General features: G+C 38.1%; 2 protein-coding genes and 1 pseudogene across 2 annotated transcripts; 1 reads left to right on the top strand and 2 right to left on the bottom strand.

The window, feature by feature from the left end:
- The first annotated feature begins 2,469 nt into the window (after positions 1-2,469).
- LOC107723302 (glutathione S-transferase theta-1-like) lies at positions 2,470-3,931 on the top strand. The gene is made up of 5 exons (XM_016531865.1): positions 2,470-2,664; positions 2,824-2,911; positions 2,987-3,137; positions 3,268-3,441; positions 3,618-3,931. The coding sequence occupies exons 1-5, from the start codon at positions 2,541-2,543 to the stop codon at positions 3,789-3,791; spliced, it is 711 nt and encodes a 236-aa protein (XP_016387351.1). The 5' UTR covers positions 2,470-2,540; the 3' UTR covers positions 3,792-3,931.
- Positions 3,932-6,170: 2,239 nt separating this feature from the next.
- Positions 6,171-8,068, bottom strand: gstt2 (glutathione S-transferase theta 2). The gene is made up of 5 exons (XM_016531863.1): positions 7,850-8,068; positions 7,552-7,639; positions 7,276-7,426; positions 6,998-7,171; positions 6,171-6,835 (listed from the first exon to the last, which is right to left on the bottom strand). Exons 1-5 carry the CDS (start codon positions 7,971-7,973, stop codon positions 6,689-6,691), a joined length of 684 nt encoding a protein of 227 aa, XP_016387349.1. The 5' UTR covers positions 7,974-8,068; the 3' UTR covers positions 6,171-6,688.
- Positions 8,069-8,672: 604 nt separating this feature from the next.
- LOC107723298 (solute carrier family 2, facilitated glucose transporter member 11-like) overlaps positions 8,673-19,463 on the bottom strand; it is a 15,570-nt pseudogene continuing 4,779 nt past the window's right edge.

Below are 19,463 nucleotides of genomic sequence, written 5' to 3'. Positions count from 1 at the left end.
ATTTTAATTAATAAATAACACTGAGAAAGCTAAATTAAACCTGGGAAAAACACACAGAAAACGGAGAACTTGTATAATAACATTTATTTTCTTGCGTGTTCAATCAGCGCATCTGTTTCTCCACAGCACCCTAGACGGTCTTCGACCGCTTAAAAATCATCATATGTGTTCTACTGAAGAAACAAAGTCACCTACATCTTGGATGCCCTGGGGGTAAGCAGATAAACATCACATTTTCATTTTTGGATTAACTATCCCTTTAAATTATGCCCTGCTATACTCACTAAACTATTAAATTCCGCCTGAGAGGACTGCGACTGCAACTTATCGTCATTTCATTTGGACTACTGTGGTAGCCTACTGCTTTTTGGCATTTCTGCAATAAATAAATTCTTGTGATTAACTTTACACTTGTCTGTCTGTTATACTGTATAAATGTTTAGTGTACTTTGTAAATATTGTACATTTCAGCATCTCTCCAAAATGTTTTGTACTAGTAACGTTACATGGTGCATAATAATATATGTTACGTATAAGATAGCTTTGGTTGAGTTGTTCTTTATAAAAAATAAAACCTTTTTAATGCAATACATTTTTTATTGTACAGTTACATGATTTGTGGATTTTAAGGATCATTTTCTATTCAGTTAAATGTGCTTTATTGGTATATTCTGTGTTTGCATTACCAAAATTTCACAAATAATGGCAATTACTGTAAAAAAAAAAACACAATGCAATAATATCAAATATTAATATTCTGTATTGGGTCTGGGCTATATAAGGCTCAGGTGTGGCTCAGTTTTGGGGCTTCTGGTTTACTTAAGGCTGAGAATCGGTACCAATGCTAAAACCTATTCAGGCCCAGTGCAGGGCCACTTATGGCCCTTCGTCGGATCTGCCGGCCGCGCCGTTCTCGACCCCGCCGCCTCTGCTCTCTCTATCCCGATTCAAACGCGGGTTTTGGGCAGTGTGGATTAACGTTAGCACTTGTTGTTTGTCATTTCTCTGATCACAAATGCAGACAGGGTTTTATGTTTACGTGACGCGATGCAATGCAATGCAACGCGTAAAAAGACAGTATAAGTCATTATAATCAGTAATTATGTCCCCACTGGATGCAACAAATGCCTCGTTTGTAATGGGTTTTAATGTTTTTGTCTCGTCGCCAATGGACCAGAAAAAAATTGCAATGTGGGATTTTATCATCAGTTTCATTTCGGCAGACTTGTTAATAGACAAAACTATACAAATGTGTACAGTATATAGAAAAGTGGTACAGTGTTAGACATTTGAAATGAACAGACATTAAAAGATTTACTTAAAAATTAAACATATATTAAAAAACAGACTCGTGTTGTGAGTTTAACTTTCAATGACTTGAGTGATATGATATATAATGTTCTAATATACTTAAAATAAAGATGAATAATAGCTTTCAAAACAATACAAGTTATGATGCACAGAAATAAAAATTCTTAGCCAAAAAATCTAAAATTCTGAAGACATTTTTTTTTCTTAAAAATATCCAAATTTACTGAATATTTCTCATAAGTTTCATCATAATAAATTTGTATTGGGTAACTATGGTTACCAACATTTTCTGTCAGTCACATTAAACCCCGCCCCATCATATGATGAAGAGCACATTGCACGTGTAGGTCAAAACTTGAAAACATATTCTTGTACAAGAATGTCAGTACAAAGAGCTTTATTTCATTTCATTTTATGCATTACATGTGTGTATCCATGGATTGTATTGTGAGCAAAAGATATGTATTTGTGAGATGTCGATCAGTTACAGTAATGGTGGTGACTGTATAGATTTTTGGCTGAAATTTCAGCATATATAGACTGTTAACTTTTCTGAAGTAACTTGATGGTCTGCGGTGCTGTATTCTCATTGGCCTCATGTATTCATGAAAGTCAATATTTCACATCTACAAATGCAGAAGATCCTGCTATATTTACTCCCGGGACTCAGTTTAGCTTTTTTTGTAACTTTTTGCCATAATGCTACATTACATCATGGGCAGCTTTCAGTCAAAGTGTCCCATTCATTTCTCTCTCTCTGTGCCAGCTGTCCTGTACTAGCCGGGATGTTGTGTAATTTAGTGGAATTTTAGACATGTCCTGCACGCGAAACTGGTCCTGTATCAAACCCTAAGTCCCCCCCCACCTTAAATCATTTCACACAATGTACATGCATACTGCTCTGTCCATGTCGAGGTTTATATTATCAGATCTGTTTCTGGCACAGTGGGTCACCCCGTCCCACCTGAAACAGGAGGCTTTTCTGTGAGTTAGTTTGTTCTCTATGTGTTCTTATGGGTTTCTTCCAGGAACTCCGTGATTTGGAGACGTCTGGGACATCTTGTGATTTGGTCAAATTTAATCATGTGTCAGATGGGACATCCTGGTCCTGTATCAAACCTGAAGTCAGGTCACAACCACACCCCGGCCCATCCCCTATTAAAGGGGCGAATCGATTGAGGGGTCCCAAACAGGAATACTTCACAGAAGGACTCACACTTCAGTTGACTATGGCTGGCAGACAGGCTGTGAAAGCGTACTTAGATCTCGTGTCTCAGGCCTGCAGGGCTGTACTAATATTCCTCAAAGACAACAAAATTCCACATACGGTGGAAAACATTGCCATACGAAAAGGTGAGCAACATTGTTGTGAGTATGTTGTTCAGTGGAGACTGTGAGAGCTGTTTTGAATGCATTTGTAAAGTCCTGATGATTTGAATCCAAACCTCTACAAAATGTATGCTGAATATAGTCTGTTTATATTTATTAATGCTCTTGAACTTGAATCTCTAGGGCAGCACAAAACACCTGAGTTCACCAAACTCAACCCCATGCAAAAACTGCCCGTGTTGGAGGACAACGGATTTGTTCTCACTGAGAGGTAAGAAGAGAGAGTGTAGCTAAAAAAACAGATCAAATGTGTGATATTCTTCTAAGCTTTGGTTTTGTGTCACAGTGACGCCATATTGAAGTATCTGGCGACAGCCTATAATGTCCCTGATCACTGGTACCCCAAACTACCAGAGAAGAGAGCTCGAGTGGATGAGTACACGGCCTGGAATCACGCCAACACACGTATACACATTTCCTCCATCTTCTTGCATGAGGTAGGGTTTGACATGTGGCTAGTTGACATGACATTTCAAGCAGTGACTTCATTCTTCTTCTAAAATGGTTATAAACTGCTTTTACTTGTTTCATTTCGGCAGACTTAGCAGGTTTTGTATTTCTGTACAGGGTTTACTTCCACTCATGGGACAGCCGACACATCCAGAGAAGCTTGAAAAGGTGCTGGCAGACCTGGATGGCACACTAGACAAGCTGGAAAACGTGTTTCTGAAGAACCAGCCCTTCCTGTGCGGTGACGACATCTCATTGGCTGACCTGTTAGCAGTTTGTGAGCTCATGCAGGTAAGAACTCAGAGCCGCTAAACGTACTGTGAGGTTTATTGCATTTAGAGGCCATTATAAACAATTCATTGGGACGAAATTGAATATTCATCCACAATTGTGCATGTAAAAACATAAAGAGACACATGAGCCTATAAGGCTTTGCATCTTTGATGTCGTTTGATCGTCTCTTTCAGCCCCTGTGTAGTGGGAGGGACATTCTGAAGGACAGACCCAAACTGCTGAGCTGGAGGAGTCGAGTTCAGTCAGCGCTCTCGGACTCCTTTGATGAAGCTCACTCTGTTGTCTATCAAATAAGGGAGAAGTTCACAGCTAAACTGTCTCCCTGTTTAAAACAAGCCACTCTGTAAAGATATGATTCACAATTGGTCACAATTAACATGGCAAAGTGTTTCTGCAGTTTACCTTTTGGGATCAATGATGTATCTGACATGTGCAGTTTGCTCAGTTTACTTAAAATATTGTATTAACTTCTCAATGTACTGTATAACGCAATGTATGCACAACATAAACTGTTTTTTTTTATTTTTTTGGCTGCCTTTTTGGCCTTTTAAAATATATACACAAGACAGTTTGAATGAATGTAATGGTTTACAATGATTTAAGTCACAAATCCTCAAAAGCAGAAAATGTAAAAATATTATGGCTGACACACAAAAATATGTATATAGAAAACTGGTACAGTGTTAGACATTCAGGAAGAACAGACATTGTAAGAATGTTCTAAAAATTAAACATACACAGTAAATAAAAATCAGACTCAAGTAATTTTCAATGACTGGAGTGATACAATACAAAATATTCTGATTAATGTAACAAGCATACAATGCACGTTATGAGGAGGTGGTATGCACCAATGGATGGTGGACTAAACATGGGTCATTTTGATATCAAACACGGTACCAATAGGGTTACATTGTGTATTAATTCTACCATAAAGCATGCATAAAACGGTATACAATACAACAATACAAAAGACAATATACAAAACAGTAATGATACACACGTCCTGGGGATGTGCACGTTCATTCATAGAAAGGTTTGAATTAATGAAAGGAAATCCTTTTCTATGCGCAGTTAAGAGGGAGGCTCTCTCTTCATTCTTTTGGGGTCGTAAAGTTTATCTAGTTACCTGGTAACCAGAGGTCTGTTCTGTCCTTTCAGGGGAAGGGTTCCAGAGAACCTCATGGTTTGCCTGTTTGGTGTTGAATGTATGTGGTTTATTTGTTAAATATAACAAATAATAATGTGTCTATTTTTTCCAGCTGTTAAACTGTTCCTAGCTCCTTCGTCGAATCCGCCGGCCACGCCGTTCTCAAGCCCGCCTCCGCTCGCTCTAGGCCACGGTGTATGACGCCGTTTTGTTGTGAAAGCGAACCTACTTTGTTTGGCCTTCCAAAAGAGGACACGGCTAGAAATCAGTGGTTAAGTTGTATTTACAACACTGTTCCCAACAGTTTAACCCAAATATTCAGATGTGTCCAGCGCATTTTTGTGAAACTACTTTGTTTGGTCTTCCAAAAGAGGACGATATCGCTTCGTCATGCCTGGAGCTGATCCGTGCTGGTCGCTGAGGAAATACATCAACTTCGCGCTGTGGATCGCCGGATCGGCTTTCACCGTGGACGAAGCAGAGTCCAGCCTGGGTTCGTCACATGTGGTTGCCGCAAGCCCTCCGGACGCTCTTTCATTTTATGGAGGACTGTTTCCTGATCCTGGTAGAGTAGACTACAATGCCGGCTGTTCTGACTCACAGACTTTTTATATTTAAAGAATATTTAAAGAATTTGCCACTGATGATTCAAACGCGAGTTTTGAGCAGTGTAGACTAGCACTTGTTGTTTGTCATTTCTCCGATCACAAATGCAGACATGGTTTTATGTTTACGCAGCGCGCGATGCAACGCAACACGTAAAAAGACCATATAAGTCATTATAATCCGTAATTATGTCCCCACTGGATGCAACAAATGCCTCGTTTATAATGGGTTTTAATGTTTTTTGTGTCGTCGCTCCGGCCTGACAGGGCATCACAATATGGTGAGGGGCGTAACATTTCCGTCACACGCTTGAGGTATTCAGCCAATCACAACATACTGGATAGCTGGCCAATCACAGCACACCTCGCTTTTCAGAACGATGAGCTTTGTAAAAATCGACGCGTTTCAGAAAGGCGGGGCATAGAGGAGAAACAATAATGTACAGTATGTGGAAAATAATGTGTTTTTTTAACCTTAAATTGCATAAACACATTTCTTTACACCAAATACACAAAATAATGTTATTTTTAGCAGCATCATATGACCCCTTTAAAAGTAACATAAATGTATGTTCTCCATTACATTTCAAAGTAGACATTTTTGGTGAAACCCCAGACTAGTATTTGTAAAAAAAAAAAAAAAGCAAATACAAATAAATTAAATCTGAATAAATTAAATGCCTAGAAATGATCCCTTGCGGCCTCAACATTATATTTCCTGACTTTCATATACTCTCTAGCAAACTTTAACTTTACCTCTAAGTGTGAACAATTCCTTTGTCCTCCAATGGGGGTAACAAGAAACTTGAAATTCTGAGAAATACAAATAACTATTTTTCATGTTGTGGCTGATAACTGATCAAGGTCTGTTATTAAAAATCTATGCTACTTTGTTGAAGAAACACTAAATCAGTCAATCAACTTTTATTGATATGTCAAAAATTTACATTTTGCAAAAATTGTCATTTGTTTCTTATTTTCTTAGAAAGCAGAGGTTACACTCTCTTTGTGGAAAATTATTTCAAATATTTGCTTTCAAAAGTCACTGTCTAGAATTCAAGAAAAATTACAACATTTGTTAGAAGGATGTTTGTGTTGTGTGAATGTGATATGCAACATGAAGTTGCAAGTTTTAATTGGACATTTATCATCACAGAAAGGTAAGGCACAAGTGTGAGAAGGAAAACCATCATTCAAGAGCAAACCTGGGTCTTGACGTTCACACACTTTCACTCTTGTAAATAGTATTCTTTTACCAATTCCTGTCAACAATAAAATGTTTTTACATTTTCTGCTCCTTCGGCACAAACTATGGGCACAAAAAAAGTTCACTAAACTTGTGGATATAAGCCTCTTTTCAAACCATACATTAATCAAACATGATATTGAACAAACTGCATATCCATGTTAAACAGATCTTTAATTTGTGACATATAATCTTATTATTATATAACATATAATTAACTGCTGTGAATAAAGAGTTGATTTTTCACAGTTTAGCTGTGAACTTCTCCCTTATTTGATAGACAACAGAGTGAGCTTCATCAAAGGAGTCCGAGAGCGCTGACTGAACTCGACTCCTCCAGCTCAGCAGTTTGGGTCTGTCCTTCAGAATGTCCCTCCCACTACACAGGGGCTGAAAGAGACGATCAAATGGGCTCATATAGACTCATGTGTCTATTTATGTTTTTGCATGCAGAATTGTGCATAAGTATTCAATTCTGTCTAAATTAATGGCGCATAACAGTCTCTAAATGCAATCAACTTCACAGTATGTTTAGCGGCTCTGAGTTCTTACCTGCATGAGCTCACAAACTGCTAACAGGTCAGCCAATGAGATGTCGTCACCGCACAGGAAGGGCTGTCTCTTCAGAAACATGTTTTCCAGCATGTCCAGTGTGCCATCCAGGTCTGCCAGCGATTTTTCAAACTTTGCAGGATTTGTCGGCTGTCCCATCATTGGAAATATAACCTGTACAGGAATACAAGTCAAAATAGATAAACAAACTAGTATTAAATGAAGAATAAAATCACTGCTTGAAATGTCATGTCAACTAGCCACATTTCAAACCCTACCTCTTGCAAGAAGACTGTGGAAGCGTGCATACGTGTGTTCACATGATGCCAGGCCGTGTACTCGTCCACTCGGGCTCTCTTCTCTGGCAGTTTGGGGTACCAGTGATCAGGGACATTGTAGGTTGTTGCCAGATACTTCAGTATGGCATCACTGTCACCAAGAACAGTTAATAATAGAAACAACAATTCAAATAACACAATTTTTTAAATGACAAGACTTCCAAATGTTCAAAGTACAAAGGTTTCCTCTTTTTTACAACTACAATCTCTCCATACCTCTCAGTAAGGATGAATCCATTGTCGTCCAACACTGGCACTTTTTGCATGGGGTTGAGTTTGGTGAACTCAGGTGTTTTCTGCTGCCCTACAGTTCCATGTTCAAGGGCATGGTGAAGGTTAATGCAGGATAAAGTTTAAATAATACAAAGCATACAAAGTTCTGAAATAAATATAGAAGGGCTATGTAAATCTGTAGAATAACCTTTGTACAGTCTTGGATTCACGCCATCTGGACTTTACAAATGCACACTGCACTGCTTCCACTGAACAACACACTCACAACAATGTTGCTCACCTTTTCGTAACGCAATGCGTTCCACCGTATGTGGTATTTTGTTGTGTTTAAGGAATATTAGTAGAGCCCTGCATGGCTGCGACAAGAGATCTAAGTACGCTTTCACAGCCAGCCTGCCAGCCATAGTCAACTGTAAGTGGGTTCCCCTTTAGACTGAAACACAACACTCCTGCTTTGACAAGCGTCACTGGTCAATAGTCCAATCACAAGCTGCTTAAGAAAAACGACACAAAAATGTGTCTTCCTACAAAGGGCAGATAGTGGCTCACAAACGTTAAACTCACAAACGCTAAACTAAAACTAAAACGCTATAACTGAAAAACAATAGGTATTGCGTTTCTGTAATCTCTATAAGATTAAAAATTTTGAAAAAAAAAAATCACGTAATTCTAAACGACAGTGATTGGTCGATCCGTATCAGCGTTGAGAAAAACAACACATATCACGTGAAAACGCGTTCTACGTGGCTTCAGCTGCGCTCTGAATAGTAGCCTACTGCGTAATCATTTTCAAAAAACAAAAAAGGGGAAAACCTTTAAAATACGTTAAGTATGTTAAGTACTAAAGATGCTGTGAAAAGAACCGTGAAAGCCTACTACTTTTATGCACTGTGAAAAAAAAATATTGTCATAATTTTCTCAAAATGTTTGTTGACGTTAAAATGAAGTGAATTCAAGCTTGATTCAAGCAGTGGTTTTTAGTGCTTGTAAAGTATCTGCAAACGTTGAGAATGTTAAGAATTAAAAAATACCTGACTGTGAAAGATACAAACAATAGTGTCGTGCAAACAATTCCTTTATTGCAAAAAAAAATTGTTGTTGACATTAAAATAAATTTAAGCATGATTCATTCCGTGATTTCATGAGATGTTTCTTGCTTAAGACCATAATATGGATCCATTTTACAGAATTAGAAATAAAAAGTAATTACAGAAACCAGTATCATACGAGTACACTTATTCTAATTATACTTTGTAGTATTTCTGCATAGTAGTTTAACGATATTGATTTGTATAAAACACATCCAAGATGTAATACTATTGAAAGTCCCTACCATCATGTGATTTTCCTTGATGTAAAAGGCAGTATTCATGTTGAAGACACATGATGTATAGTATAGTGTCTGTGTCATAAAGATATTTTCTGGTTTAACATTTCCAAGTATTCTGGCACATTCATACATAAGTACACAGATATTATAAAACCCTTTATAATACAGTGCTTTGTGTATTGTGTGTGTTACATCGGTGTGGACAGTAGAGGGCCCTCAGTACCATTGGCAGCAATGAGCTTCTTTCTAGAGTGAAACTCGCTCTGAATCTCCAGAAAGGTCTTGTTCTTGGTTTCAGGGACCACAAAGAAGATGTAAGTGGCCACCAAGCAACATATAACGAGGAAAACAAGGAAGCAGTACTGCTTTAGTCCATTCTGAAAGAGATTGAGAAAGAAAAGTTTGTTAAAAACAAAACATTTAAATTCCACTTTGTTTTTAATAATCCTCATCAAAAAGTAATTAACAAATATCATCATTTGATTGTTTTTACATAATCTGCATGGTAAATAAGGTCCTGTATCTAGGTGAAATGCAACTGCTTTGTGAAAATAACCATATGTATGTGGGTAAAAGGAAAGAAGGTGCTCATATATACCACAATAAATGGAAAGATCATGCCAACGAAGAAGAAAGCGATCCAGTTGATAGAGCCACCGATCATGTACGCAGCAGGCCGATCGGTTTGGGTAAACAGCTCTGTTGTTAAAATGTTTGTTACACCACCTACAGCACAAAGCACATTGATATTACTGATCAAACTAGTGTGTATACCAGTGTGTAGGCTACCATCGTAATATAGCCTAACAATACAAGTGTGGAGAGAGAGAAGTTTTTTATTAAAGGAATAGTTCACTAAAAAAAGAATATTTGCTGAAAATTTACTCACCCTCAGGGCATCCAAAAATATGTTTCTTCATCAGAACATATTAGGAGAAATTTAGCATTACATCACATGATCACCAATGTATCCTCTGCAGTGAATGGGTACCGTCAGAATGAGAGTCCAAACAGTGGATAAAAGCATCACAATAATCCACACGACCCCAGTCCATCAATCAACGTCTTGCTGTAAGCGGGTTGCCAAATTTTGATCAAAATAGTGCTAGGACACTGAAGAGAGCACCTAATTTTCTCTACTTTCTTAAAGTAAAGAACATCTCTTACCCAGCGGGTGTGAGACGGAGGGTGAGGGCTCTTCCAGTTCAGGAGAATTCAACACCAAGCCAAAAGGGTTAAAAAGGCTACAAAGTCTGAGAAATGAGAAGGCAAAGAGTGGCCAGGTGGGAGAACCCCAAATAAACCAGTAATTGGACAAGGTGGAATATCGACAAAGGTAATGGCTGACAATGAGACAAAAAATTCGCCTCCAAAAAGAAGACAGGGCAGGACAGGACCAGAACATATGGATTAAAGTAGCTGAACCACAATGACACCTGTCACACTCAGGGTCTATAGAGGGGTTAATGTGAGCTAGCCTGCTCTTAGACCAGTGGGCTCTATGTACCACCTTGCACTGTTATGAGCCTGTGACGTGTGCAGAGAAAAGAGGAGTTAACCCTGTTCAAGACCTCTTTCCATGTCTCGTCGTTAATGACGGCACTAATGTCTTGGGACCAGACAATGCGTAGGTTATCAGAGAAAATTATATTTACTAATTTAGAAATTGACCCTTTAGCACAAGGATCCACACCCAGTATGGTGTCCAAATCGGAAGAAAGAGGCGCATTTGGAAAGTTGACCATTTTTTACCCACAAAATCTCGAGTTTGTAAATATCTGAAAAAAATGGCTTTTGGTCATATTAAACTGAGAGGTCAAGTGATCAAAAGAGGCAAAAACACCATTGATGTAAAGGTCACCAATAGAAACCAATCCAAGGTCTCTCCATAAGGCATAAGCACTGTCCAAGATGGGAAAAGATTGGAGTGTATTGGGGATAATAAAGGGGTATTATGAAGACCAAAATACTGCAAAAATTAGGTCCAGATTTTAAGACTATTTTTTACAATTATATTATTTGAATATTTCATTAGGGCCATTGTATATGGGAGGCATAAAAGGGCAGCCAAAGAGGAGGACTTATTACATGAGGCATTCTCAATGTGCAGCCAGGAAGAGGGAATGACTAAGTTGCATGAACGGAACCAATACATAGTAGATCGTATATTTGCTGCCTAGTAATATATTTGAACATTTGGAAGAGCCAGACCACCCATTAGTTTTATCTTCTGAAGAATGCCTTTTCGAATCCTTAGGGTTTTTTTTTTCCACTACTACTACTACTAAATAAGTACAAAAATTTAGGGAGTATGTTCATCTTAATTCAGTTAACCAGGGATATAGGGAGGAGGGACCTGTGTAAAATCCTGTGTAAGATGATTAACTAATGGGACAAAGTGCCATTGATCCCTCCTCCCTGTGGTCAAATAAGTCTGAAAAGCTTTTTGTCACATTTATGCCCAAATATCTAAAACTCTGTAAAGAAGATTTGAAAGGCAGAGATGCTAATGGGTATTCCAAGGCTGCTGTATTGAATAAAATGTACTTTTATTCAAATTTAGCTAATAGCCTGAAATTAGGCTAAAATCTGCTAACAGATTCAACACCAAGGGAACGGAGGTACCGGGGTCAGACATGTATAACAAGAGATCGTCTGCGTTTAAAGATAGCTTATGCTCTAACCCTCCCCTCTGTATGCCAGCCATTGCACTGGATCTTAAAGCAATTGCCAAAGGCACAATGGCTATTGCAAATAGCAGAGGAGAGAGTGGGCAGCCCAGTCTAGTCCCGTGACCAAGGGAGAGATACTTAATAGTTATTATTTGTCCGCACACAAGCCATGGGAGATGTGTATAAAAGCCTAATCGAAGCTTTAAATTGATCAGGAAAATCAAGTTTCTTCAGTGTGTAAAACAAATAGCTTCACTCGACTCTATCGAGTGCCTTCTCAGCATCCATGGAAATAACTAATTCTGGAGATATATTCAAAGAAGAAGAGTAAAGAATATTCAAAAGCCAGTTAATATTATGAAAAGAGTGTCTATTTTTAATAAACCCTGTTTGGTCTGGTGAAATTATGGTTGGAAGAACAGTCTCCAAATGTCTTGCTAGAACTTTATCTAATATTTTCATATCAGAACAAAGCACTGAGAAGGATCTTTATCTTTCTTGAGCATAAGGGAAATAATAGGCTGCCGTAAAGATTGAGGGAGGATACCTGAACTGTAGGATTCATTGTGACGAGAGGGGCGGGGCCGAGAGCCGTGGGAACGGTTAAAGCTAAAGTGCTACTAAAGAACTACTAGTGATCTGGACCATTATTTTAAAGTGAAAAACACCTTAACCACTCAGTAATTACTAAGTAATTTAATAAGTTATTTAACATATTTTATATCTGACACATACATTTGTGTGAGGCTCTAGTGATATTTTACCAGACACTGTAATCTGGAATATGCGGTTTTGTGCTTAACACAATATAAATGCAGTCGATGCCTTCATTAAGGATGTGAATTGTTTTTGTCAAGAGAACATCATTATTTATATTCAAGAAAAGTCCTCCCCAGCCTACTGTCACTAAAGGTATAGGTCTTTTGGAGTCGGAGACATACTGAACTGACACAAACTAGAGCTCATAATTGTAAACTAATTCAATCACTTCCTAATTATTAACATTTTTAAATGAATTATTTTTATTATTATTTTATGTTTTTGTTTGAAATAAACAGGTAACATCCATCCTTTGTTAAGAGTAGTAGTCACAATTTCAACCTGTAGCCGACTTATTTGGGGGATATCATATTCAATAATTAGTTTCCACAAAGAACCCAATTGTTCACTTTTAAGACGTTACTGTTGTGATTAGTAATTAATTGGTTATTCTTTATTAATTGGTCATAGTTCGCAAGTAGTTCTCAATGAGGATATATTTTTTTAGTAATTATCAAATATCTAATAAGTAACTACCTTTGTCCTAAATTTGCTACTACTTACTGCTTAGTTAATCTTGCTCCTCTATTAGTTAATAGTATTAAGTTAAGTGTTAATGTAGTACTACCTATTACTTCCTGCATAGTTACTTGTTAACAAGGGACCATTATTCTAAAGTGTTACCCTTAAATGTTCGCCGGTTCCCGCCTCCTTCTTCCCGTGACTACAAGCTTTGTTACACTCATTAAATATGTTAAGCAAAAGAGTTGATAATTTATCAGAAAATGCCTTTAAAAATTCAGCAGGGAAGCCATCAGGCCCTGGGCATTTGCCATTTTGCATTAGACTAAGAGAGGTCTTCATTTTGTCCAATGTACAGTAAGTGGAGCTGCCAAATTAGAGCAGATTTCAGAATCAATACGAGGCACATTTAGGAAACTGAAAATATTATTGAACTGAGCCTCTTCAACTATGTTTTCTGAGGTATATAAAGAAGCGTACAAGTCTCTGAACTGGTGGGTTAGTGGGTTAACTGAAGACCAGGTGGAGGTGGAGATTTGAGTAGTAAAGTGTGAGGCAGCAGACTGACGCAACTGATGAGCAAGAAATTTACTCAATTTATCACCGAATTAATAATAAATGCAACAAGTTTTATGTAGAGCATCAATTGCCTCATTCGTAGCAAGTAGATCAAACTCCGCCTTTGTTGTGAGAAACTTAGCAAAGAGGTCTGAATTTGTTGAGTTAACACGATTAGACTGGAGGTTTGCCAAAGAAAGAGAGCTTAGACCTCTTTCATTCATCACTTTTCTCTTACAGGCTGCATATGAAATAGTTTCTCCCCTTAAATAAGCTTTACATGCCTCCCAAGTTGTCTTAGCTGTAACATCCAGGGGGGGGTTCACTTTTTCATGAACCTGAGAAATAAAATCAGGTTCATGAAAAAGTAAGAGATTAAAACACCAGGGGGACGGAGACATGGAAGAACAAGGTCACATGTAACAGCAGCATGGGCTGAAATTACAATATTATTATAAAATGAGCTAACCAATGGAAGCAATTTATTATCAACCGAAAAATAGTAAATATGGAAAATAATTGTTTTGTATTAGAATTTAAAAAGTGCAGTAATAGTTTTATAATTAAAACCAAAGGGTCTTTGCAATAAGCAAGTTTTGGGCAAAGTGATGTCAACAACTTTATCAAATTTAACATACAGTCCAATGTAAAATTCACTGGACCAACCACCCAGGGGTGCGTTTCCCAAAACCATCGTTAACTAACAAAGGTTGCAAGTTCCATTGAACTCTGTTGGTAATGACGGAATTTGCGACCATAGTTGCAACCACCCAGGGGTGCGTTTCCCAAAACCATCGTTAACTAACAAACGTTGCAAGTTCCATTGAACTCTGTTGGTAATGACGGAATTTGCGACCATAGTTGCTTTTGGGAAACGCAACCCTGGGTTGTCCCTAAAATAATTGCAGGAGGCCTAAAATTAAACAAGTCTGCTCACAGTATAATAAAGCCCGACTGAGCTTATTGTACATCCAAACTAAAGTCTAAGTACACATCCTTTAGGCCAGGGTTCCTCAAATCTTGCCCTGGAGGGCCAATGCGCTGCAGAGTTTAGCTCCAACCCTGATCAAACTCACCTACCTGTGATTTTCTAATGATCCTGAAGACACTGATTAGCTTGCTCAGTTGTGTTTGATTAGGGTTAGAGCTAAACTCTGCAGGAAAGTGGATCTCGTGGGCCAGATTTGAGGATCCCTGCTTTAGGCTAGAAAAAAATACTCATAACATGACATAGAAAAGGGCAGTAAAACTACATGCCCAAAATTAGTGTACTATAAATAAGCTTTGAAGTTCAAACAAAAGGGTCTTTATAGTGAGCAAGTTTAGGGAAAAAAGTTCAATTTAATTAATTAATTAATAAAACTTCAAAATTCAGTGAACAGTCAGGTCTTAAATCTGCAGGGCCAACAGCCCAGATTATCCTTCATATACCAGAGAAGAAGAAGGCCAAAAATATTCAAGGCTGCTGATAGTAGAATCAAGTCCACCGAACTTACTGTTAGCCTGAGCTCTGGATGAAGTTGTTGTCCGAAACAGAAACCAACCATTTCTTCTCACCGTTTGGAAGTGTGATTTGCAGTCTAGCAGGGTAGAGAAGAGCAGGCTTGAATCCGCGTGTGTAGAGTGATGGCATCACATCCTTATACTCGGCATGAAGTTTTAAAACCTCAGGGCAGAAATCCTCAAAGGTACGAATGTTGTGGCCATCATACAGCTTTTGCGAGATTCACAGATGGCCAAGTCCTTGACTTGAAAGCGATGAAATCGCAGAATGACGGGTCATGGTCTCTGCCCTGCTTGGGTTTTGGTGCAAGGCTACGATGAGCTCTGTCCAGCTCGGGCGGCGAGGTTAATACCTGGGAACCAAGGACATCGACCAGAAGCTGAGAGAAAAAAGCCGTCGGACACGGACCCTCGATTGACCAAAGACTATAGAATACCCAAGTTGTGTCACTCGTACAGTTTTGAATGAGGAAAAATGCAACACTCAATATGGCCGCTCTATCGAAGGAAGCCCCGCCTTCTGAATAAAAGAACCAATCGATAATCGGTCATATTCTGTAATTGCATCACTGAAGTCCCGGTTGCTATAGAAACAGTCAGCGTTCTGGAGACGTGCGCTATAAGCTGCGGTCACACTAGACTTTGAGAATGCGAAATTCCCTGGGACGCTGCAACGGTCGTGATATGACATCATGCTCTGCAGAGTCTTTTTAAAAACTTAAATTCAACACATAACCAATAATAATACACCTAAAATGTAAAAACATACAATCTACTCCCCTTTCCTGCAGCGCTGCAGTTTTAAATTTATGTTCTTTGAATTAAGATGCGAGGTCATGCTGTGACGTATCGATCTGCTGGATTTGCACAAAAATTGGATTTGGGCTGACAGTCTGAACGAGGCTTAAGATCGTGATCTTGGCTAGCGTAATGCTTGCACCTGGCGAAAGAGTACCTTCACGGTCTTTATCGACCTGTTTGCTCCTTCCTTTGACGCTTCAAAACTGATTGAAGTCACAAAACTACTGTCAGATGCCAACAAAAGTACTGAGGTTTATAAGACAAAAATTAGAAGGTTTTGGGAGCGAACTGTGCATACGTCTACTCCTCAGACGCCATTACCGGAACCTTTGGACTCTAATTCTGACGGCACCCATTCACTGCAGAGGATCCATTGGTGAGCAAGTGATGTAATGCTACATTTCTGGCCTGAGGGTAAGAACATTTTCAACAAATTTTCATTTTTGGGGGATCTATTCATGTTAAAACATTCATATACATGTAATTTTCCTTCTTTGCTTTCTTTTTTTACTCATTCATTCACCTGGTCCAAGGCCAAAACTGAGAATGAAGGCAAAAACACAGATCATACTAAGGTAGGGAACCCAAGGGCTGGACTCCTGTGAGGAAAAAACACCAAAAAAAACATCAGTAAATCTGCATACATTAAAATATTTGAAAACTGAGAAACTTTATGCCATTTTTCAACATAACCCCATAAGTATGATTCTAATAGTATGTGCTAGCAACATAATGAAATATTGCTACAGTGCACAAAATAAATATATTGAGAAAAAAAACAGCAGGTATTAGGTCACTAGACCTGAAAAGTGAGGGCGATGGTGAAACAGATACAGCACACACTCATGAGAGAGTATCCACCAATAATCAGAGCTCTTCTTCCCAAAGATTCGATCAGAAGACCCTGAAACACACAACATCAGTTTGAATCAAACTGTGAACTGACTCAGGCTGAATAATGACATTACAGTTTTCGGTAGAGCTGCTTACAGCTGAATTGAACTTGCTTCATAATTGATCAACTTTACACAGTTATTGCACTAAATCTGAACCAAAACTGAACTGACTGAAGCTGAATAATGACACTATTGGCTTTTTAGAACTTTGAAGAATTTGAATTTGTCTCATATTTGAAGTTTGCTTCATTGATTCTGTTATTTTCCTGTTTGTTACTGTGAAGCTGCTTTGAAACAATGTGTATTGTATAAAACACTAGAAATAAAGGTGACCTGACATGAACCAAAAAAAATAAAAAATACACCTTTCAAAATCTGGCTCAACATTTGATTTTCTAAAATCTCCATGCACTATGTGATTTAGCCAAGTGGTACATGTTTCTGGATCAACGTGCATTGGCCAAACAATTTTATGCCAAATCTGCCCGGAATCTACAGTATCAGCCTCCCAATTAAAGTTGTACGTCATAGTATTGCTTTATTTCTCTGAGTCATAAACAAATTTGCGCAGGTAATGATAAATTCCAGACTTACACATGTCAGTGCAGTGATGCATTCACAAGCTCCAGTTCCCACTGTAGCGTACGGAATCTTGTCAGCTGGAATCCCAGCCTGGGTGAACACATAGTCTGCATAGAAATAAATCTAATGGGAGAGACACACATATATTGGCAATGGCATACATTAGATATAAAATTGTGTGACAGTTGCACAGTGAAAATAAAGAGACTCTTTTATATAATAATAATAATAATAAAGACTCTTTTCCACCACTTGGTTGTACAGTTCTCTCATTGCATGTTCCATTATTTATTTTCCTTATTTGTATTTATTTATTTATTGTTAATGCTTAACATTTTATTTCAATTAACATTTCAGTGAAATTTCTCAGGCAAAAAAGGGGGGGTTGGCGTGGCAAGTTCCCGTCCAAAATCTGTTGTTTTTTTGTTTTGTTTTGAATTTTAATACCATTAAAAATGAGTGTGCATAATTTCGTGATCTATGGTCATTTTCTGGACGCACCATTAGACGATTTAGTTACAGTTTCTTTTTTGAACATATCTAACCTTTGTGACGCAAGAATGGGAGACGTCATTGACCTTGGTAAACATTGGAGTGAACGCTATGGAGGATAACATTACATCATATAGAAAAGGTAAACATTCCCAGACTGGCTGCAAAGAACAAAGGACAAAATATTATATGCGTAATATATATTAATATTATGTAAGTATATCAGCCATGAGAAATCTAGGTGGGGAAGAGTTTGTAATCACATGGTGTGGAAATTAAACGAACCGTTCGACGATGGTGGAAAAGCACTTTAAATTGGTATAAACTAAAGTTTAAATCTAATTTAAATTTAAATCTAATAACAAATTATAACAAACCTTTTTCAGAAATGTGAATTTCTGTTATCTAATGGTTTGATGTTTTATCTTGTGCAATGACATTTATATATTTAATTAAAAGGATTCTAAATGTCTAAATAATGTTTGCGTCTACGGCACATTCTTCACCATTGGCTTTGCAGTTTTACTACTGGATCTCACATGACACTCCTTCACTGGATTATAGTAAGAATATTTCTTGAGCAGCAAATCAGCATATTAGCATAATGATTTCTGAAGGATCATTGAAGACTGGAGTAATCATGCTGAAAATTCAGCTTTGCCATCACAGGAATAAATTACCTTTTAAAATATATTAAAATAGAAAACCACTATTTTAAATTGTAATAACATTTCACAATATTGCTGTCTTTACTGTATTTTTGATCAAATAAATGGAGCCTTGGTACGCATAGAAGACAAAAAAAAATTTCAAAAATCGTACTAATCCCAAATGTTAGAACGGTAGTGTATTTTAACTGACCTCAGCAAACCATTAACTGATTCCACACACAAAAAAAACTTTAATTTAAAAGACAGCAGAGAGACAAACTAAGACAGATACAATTCAGGACTTTCAAACTCTGAGCTTTATCATTACCTTTAAAAATGTGTGTTAACAGGTATATCCGACCACATCCAATTAGCCTTACAACACCTTCTTTAATTAAATAATATTGTGCAATTGTAAACGGAGTTATTAAACCATGCTGTACCCGTTTTGCAGGCAACGTCATCTCCACGGTCGATGAGCAGGTAGCGAGGGCTCTCGGGGAACCAGGGAAGAGTCAGCAGCTGCATTATGGCTGGAATACAGATGGTGGACAAGAGGATGGGCCAGTACTCCTCCTTACCTAACAACTCACTAACACACAGACAAAATTTGAGTCTTAAAGGGGTCATATGATGCGATTTCAGTTTTTCCTTTCTCTTGGAGTGTTACAAGCTCTTGGTGCATAAAGAAGATCTGTAAAGTTGCAAAGACTAAAGTCTCAAATCCAAAGAGATATTCTTTATAAAAGTTAAGAGTCAACCACGCCTACATAAAACGGCTCGTTCTAACACGCCCCCACATGTCTACGTCACGATGTGGGAAGATTTGCATAACGCCGCCCAAATGTTCACACAAAGAAAGAAGGCGTAACTTTGATTCTTGCTGTAGTATTGTTGCCGCCGCCGCCATGTCGTGAAGGCGCTGTGTGTTTCGTTGTGAAAGCGAAACTACTTTGTTTGGTCTTCCAAAAGAGGACGATATCCGCTCACTCAAGCCGGCCTCCGCTCACTCTAGGCCCCGCGGCCTCCGCTCACTCAAGGCCGCGGTGTGTGACGCTGTTTCGTTGTGAAAGCGAAACTACTTTGTTTGGCCTTCCAAAAGAGGACACGACTAGAAATCAGTGGTTAA

Source organism: Sinocyclocheilus rhinocerous, unplaced genomic scaffold, assembly GCF_001515625.1.
Source record: "Sinocyclocheilus rhinocerous isolate Xijiao unplaced genomic scaffold, SAMN03320098_v1.1 scaffold665, whole genome shotgun sequence".
Classification (NCBI taxonomy): Eukaryota; Metazoa; Chordata; class Actinopteri; order Cypriniformes; family Cyprinidae; genus Sinocyclocheilus; species Sinocyclocheilus rhinocerous.
This window is presented reverse-complemented; position numbering and strand designations above follow the sequence as displayed.